Here is a 6,293-nt window from a genome sequence, read left to right on the forward strand (position 1 = left end):
GGGGGGGGGGGGAGAGGGGTGTGTGGCACACAGGCTGCACAGAAACCACACCACACGCCACCACATCAGAAAACACCAGCCAGAGTCAGTGAATGTGCTCGAAATTAGAGTGCAAAAGGTATTCATAAAAGGGACTATATCTTGGAAAGTTAAAAAAAATGACAGAAAACCCTTGAAAGTGCACTTTTTTGAGAGGCTGTCATTTCATAATGGAACTGTCTAGAAACAAAATTTCTTCTTTGGAAGAAGCAGGAGTGTTCACTGTTTCATTAAAGTCCAGCCCCGTTAATATAGCCATAATAGAAAAAATTCTATAGCTGTTTTCAACTGAATGGAAGTGAATCTGGCACAGGCTCCAGACAATTTTACTGAAGCGCTGTGGCACTCAATGTGTTAAACATCTAATTGAAATTTAAAATTCTAAAAAGAAATTGCCATGTAACTGATGAAAATTCATCATCTCCCAACAGAACTACATGTTGAAGTGACTCGTGTTACCAGAAAGGGAAAGTTTGCCAAACTGACGTAACACCAACTGCACTCTGACTGACCCCAAACCCACCTACACCTGGTTCAAGAATGGACAATTCAAAGACGACGACGTCATCTCTACTTCCAGCTCCTCTGTTGACAGCTTCTCCTGTGCTGTAACAGACCATAAGGATTTACGCTCTCCTGCAGTCTGTGAGTATGAAACAACTCACAGTACTGCATAACTTCTGCTATGAAACCTTTGTTTGATTAGTCTGCAATGTTTAAAAGACAGTAAAAAATCTGATCTGAGGGGTGTCTGGGCAGTAGAGGTAAAAGCACTCTGCTATCACCACAGAGACCCAGGTTCAATGCCTGGTCACGATACTTCCAGGTTGGACAGACGTTCCTACAGACATGGTCGGCCGTGTCTGCGGGAGTGAAGGGGGGAATGAGTCCTGGTCAGCAGGGGCGGACTGGGATCATAATTCAGGCCGGGCATTAGATACCAAGCAGGCCAGGCCGATACGGGCCGACGTGCGTGCCGGCGTCGAAAAATTGGGGCCGTTTGAAGCCCAATTTGGGCTGTTTGAAGCCAGATTTGGGCCATTTGAAGCCCAATTTGGGCCGTTTGAAGCCCAATCTGGGCCGTTTGAAGCCAGATTTGGGCCGTTTCCAATTTGGGCCGTTTGAAGCCCAATTTGGGCCGAGTCCAATTTTACAATGAGATGCACCCACTTTAACCCTGAATAAAGTAATAAAACCACTAGTAAACCAGTAGGCGGCACCTGGCCTGCTGTTCAGTGAGTGGCCTGACTGTGGGCACCAAACATTTTTTTCTTTTTTTTTTAGGCCAGGCCAGGCCACCGGGCATTTGCCCGCAGCCCGACGTGCCCGATTATGCACTCCGTGCCTGCTGGTCAGGTTCGGTATCTTTCCCAAGGAGACTTCGAGGAGGAGCCGAAAATCAAACCACTGACATTCTGATTACAGCTGCAACAATTAATTGATTAATCGATTAGTCGATCGACAGAAAATTAATCGACAACTATTTTGATCATGGATTAATCGTTTTGAGTAACTTTTTAAGAAAAAAGTCAAAATTCTCTGATTCCAGCTTCTTTAAAGTGAATATTTTCTGGTTTCTTTACTCCTCTATGAGAGTAAAGTGAATATCTTTGGGTTGTGGACAAAACAAGACATTTTGAGGAAGTCATCTTCGGCTTTGGAAACGCCATTTTCTGACATTTTATAGACCAAACAACTAATCGATTAATCGAGAAAATAATCAACAGATTAATCGATTATGAAAATAATCATTAGTTGCAGCCCTAATTCTGATTAGTGGATGACGAGCCACAGCCGCCCATTATTATGTGTTTTTCCTTGTCACACCATACTTATGAGATTAATATCATTGCGGAGCACTTCACCAAAAAACAATGCTTTTTTACTGTATTTTGTACATGATATCTCATACATATCCGACAACTGTAGACAGTTTTGCATTCAGTTTGACAGATATTGGCTGAGTTTCCCAACAAAGAAGCTTCTTAAGAGTTAAGAAGCTTCTTAAGGAGTTAAGAAGGCTCCAAAGAAGTGTTTCCCAAACGCCTTCTTAACAGAAGAGAAAAAAAAAAAAAATAGAAGGCTCTTAAGAAGCATCTTAACTGGAGCTGTCCACCATCTCGATGTGAGAGGGCCTCTGCGGCCCACTTGATGGCACTCTGAGCCCACCAGTGGGCCACGACCCAGTGGTTGAGAAACACTGTTGTAGAATAACCTAATCATGGTCATGTTAAACTTTATTAAACATTATTTATTTCAGACATGGACTGCAGTTCAAATTGCTTTATATACACAGCATACAACAAAACAGAGAAACACTACAGAATTTAAGCAACCTTGGGTTCTGTGAAAGGTGCTATATAAATCCACAACATTATAAAAGGAATCCATTCTGATTAGAGGAATATAGCCTATGGTAAAACATTTAAAACACAAGTAACCATACATAGAGGGGAGATTTTCAAGTGTTCCCCAATTTTAAACACTAAAGGGTGCATGAAAGAAAGGAAAAAGGGAAAAACACAAGAGGAACAGTGGACACAAGTATCTCCTTTTGCCTGACGCGGCTGGATCTGCCAGTGTTTTGTCATTAAGAAGGTGTTAAGAATGCCCCAGACCCTTCTTACAAAACCTTCTTAACGAAAGATCATCTTAGCGCTAAGAAGCTTTTGGGAAACGCAGCCTTCTTAACGGAAGATAATTGGAAGATAATTTTAGGCTAAGAAGCAATCGGGAAACACGTTGGCTTCGTTGGCTTCTTAGGGGAGCCTTAAGAAGGGTCAAAGAAGCTTCTTAGCGCTAAGAAGCTTTTGGGAAACGCATGCCTTCGTAAAGAAGCAATTGGGAAACGCGTTTGCTTCTTAAGGAGGCCTTAAGAAGGGTTAAATTAGCTTCTTAGCGCAAAGAAGCTTTTGGGAAACCCAGCCATTGAGAGTTGATTTGAGTTAGGTTATGGACGAGTGATGTCATGGATCTGTAAGAGTAGCCTACAGATCCAATGGTTCTGTTCCGATGAGATCACTGGTCCACAACTTACCTCAAGACAATTATCAATAACTGTCAAAGTAAATTAATGTCTGCAAACTGAGTTTGCAGATTTGTTTTTATGTGTGTTTTTGGATATGTGTGAGATCATGTACAAAATAAGATTTTTTTTGGTGAAGTGCTATAGATTTAACTATTGTTTTGTTTTATAAAGATATTAGCAGGTTAGGGTGGAGAGTGTGCGCATCTGCATGTGTTATGCTCTCCAGGAAAAACTCCTCACTCCCTCCTCCGTCCACAGGGGGTCTGGGTACTGTGAGCACATCTGGAATTGGCAATGGCAGAATTGGAAAAAACAATGGGGTGAATAAAACAAGGATTTGGGGCATCCTGGTGGCTCTGTGGTTAAGGCACATACTATATTAACTGTGACATCCTGCGTTCAAGTCCAGCCCTTTGTCACATGTCATTTCCCCTTCCTGTTCTCTTCACAGATTATCGAATGCAAGTATTATATTTAAAAGTGATATTCAATCATTCAAAGTGAGATTTCACTTTTAGTCTTTCATCTATATTTCAGGAGAATCTGTGCGCTGGAAGGCTCTTCAGTGGACATTTCTAGTGATTACTCATATCCCAGTGACCAGCAGTCCAAGCCTAAATTAGGTTATAGTATAAGGAAACCTGGCATGGTGCTTAGTGAAAGTCTGATAGAAGATGCACGTCATGTGTATCATGACAACATGGAGAACCACCACATCCTCAGAATCACAAACCTGACAAAAAGTGACTCAGCAGAATACACATTCAAATTCCTAATAGATGACCGGGAAAAGCAAAAATCTGGTGCTCCTGGAGTCACTTTAATTGTGACAGGTAAGTCTTCATTTTTGTTGTGTCATTTTATCTTCTAATGAGCATCATTTCCTGATGGGGGCTCATTGTGAGCCTTTCTGTGAATTCTAGACTCATCTGTGATTTCAATCATGAAATAAGAACATCCTTCCATAATTTTCTCCTGATTGAAATATTATATCTTTAACACTGAGTGATCAGTCTAACCATCTCTCAGCCCTGAAGGTTCAGGTGACTCCATCTGCTGTGGTGACAGAGGGCCAGACAGTAACACTGACCTGTAGCACCAGCTGTCCTCTGGCTGACAACACCACCTATATCTGGTACTACAACAGACGACCTCTGACCTCACCAGAGAGCCAGCACAAACACCTGGTTCTGGACCCAGGCAGCAGGCAGCATGCAGGAACCTACTCCTGTGGTGTCACAACCCTCCAACACATCAACTCCCCTGAAGATACGCTCACTGTCACAGGTGAGTACGGCTTTAAGATATTTGATGAGGAGTGTTTAGGTGTTACAGGTATAGGTTATTTTGCATTTGAACTTCACAATTGTTCCTTATTACGGTATCACATTAAGAATCACAAACATATTACATCACTTACACAATAACAACATATTTCTTTCTGACTGGTGGATATTTTATTAACATCTGTATAAAGCTAATATCAAGCCAGACCCTTCAAAAAGTGAGTCCTCTGGTGAAACAGTATGTAGCAGGTCAGTGACATTGACTTGCAGCAATGATGTTAAGTATATCTGTTTCAAGAAGACTGGAAATCAAGATCTTAAATCTATTATTACCTTTGCTGAAGATGAATGCATGCAGGTAGATGCTCCACCACTGGAATAATGTGAGAAATACAGTAAATGGGACAGATTAGATTTGGTATTGTATGGAAGTGATTTGTAGATCAATCAGGCATCTACAGTCTTTCTGGAGTCCAAGTGACAGAAATCTGTTCTAGTGATGGACAACTTTACGCTTTAACATCAATAAATTAACTTAAAAAGAAAATCCACCTAATTCACATTTCATTGGATCACAGACACAGGGACATGGACGTGGACATGGACAATAGCAGCAGCTGCAGGAACCGCTGCTGTTCTCCTGGCTGTCATACTCCTCTCTGTCTTCCTGTGGATGAGGTGAGCTGTGCTCTGTTTCAGAACAATGACATTCAATCTCTTGTCTAAAATGTATTCATTAATTTAGTCATGCATTCATTCATTCATTTGTTACACTAATCAGAAGAAAGAGGACCTCCACTCAACCCCCTGGACCTGGGACAACAGGCAACTCTGTGCAGGTTAAGTACAGTAATTAAACAAGTCCATTGCAAAAATATAAACATTGTTTAGGAAATGTTACACCTTTTCTCCCTTGCTCTTATTTCTTAAATTGGTCTGTCATAAATATCTTACTAGTGCCACAGAAATATATTTTCCTTTATTTGTATGGTCACTGCAGTTATATATATATATATATATATATATATATATATATATATATATATATATATATATATATATATATATATATATATATATATATATATATATATATATATATATATATATATATATATTCATATTCTATGTTCTCTACCCATCAGTCAAACCAGCCTGGTCATGTATATGACACCATCTCAGCTGTAGGCCAGAGCCCCATCCTTGCTGCACAGAGCAAACCAACAGAGCAGCCTGAGCTTCACTACTACAGCAGCATCCCCTTCTCTGAGAACAAGGAGGATCCTCTCTACTCCCTCATCCAATTGGCTCAGCCCCAGAGACAGGAGGAGGATCCTCTCTACTCCCTCATCCAATTGGCTCAGCCCCAGAGACAGGAGGAGGATCCTCTCTACTCCCTCATCCAATTGGCTCAGCCCCAGAGACAGGAGGAGGATCCTCTCGACTCTGCCGGCCAATCAGCTCAGCCCCAGAGACAGGAGGCGGATCCTCTCGACTCTGCCATCCAATCAGCTCAGCCCCAGAGACAGGAGGAGGTCCAGGATGCTGCTGTCAACTTCAACAGACCCAACAGTGATGCTGGGTGAGCACTGAGCAGCTCTTGTCATTACAACTGGCTCAAAATGTCAAACTTTGAAAAGCCGTGATTGCTACACTGCTGGTCTGATTTTGATTAAACTTGGCCGGTGGAGTGCCAGTGTCATTCGGATGACATGTTTACATTATGCTACTGACCACAACCACAACTCAGATTTTTTTTTTTTTTTTTTAATAGACAATAGGCTACACTAATCTGCAAAACACTTTGCAAATTGGTTAACTTACTAATGTGTTGTTGTTGTTGTTGTTTTTCAGGCTCATTGGCTAGGCAGTGGATCACTACAGAGTCTGAAGGCGTGAACACACTCTCTGTGGTGTACTGAACTAGTGTTTCTCAACCA

The 6,293-nt window shown here is 41.5% G+C and overlaps 1 protein-coding gene across 1 annotated transcript; it reads left to right on the forward strand.

Moving 5' to 3' along the window:
• Positions 1-3,767: 3,767 nt before the first annotated feature.
• On the forward strand, positions 3,768-5,939 carry LOC310772171 (uncharacterized protein; the record flags this gene model as incomplete). Its single annotated transcript, XM_083664613.1, has 5 exons — positions 3,768-3,900; positions 4,097-4,354; positions 4,932-5,031; positions 5,135-5,192; positions 5,499-5,939. 5 exons carry the CDS (start codon positions 3,768-3,770, stop codon positions 5,937-5,939), a joined length of 990 nt encoding a protein of 329 aa, XP_083520739.1.
• Positions 5,940-6,293: the final 354 nt, after the last annotated feature.

This window comes from Poromitra crassiceps (genome assembly GCF_964638095.1).
Source record: "Poromitra crassiceps genome assembly, contig: HAP1_SCAFFOLD_2166, whole genome shotgun sequence".
Lineage (NCBI taxonomy): Eukaryota > Metazoa > Chordata > Actinopteri > Beryciformes > Melamphaidae > Poromitra > Poromitra crassiceps.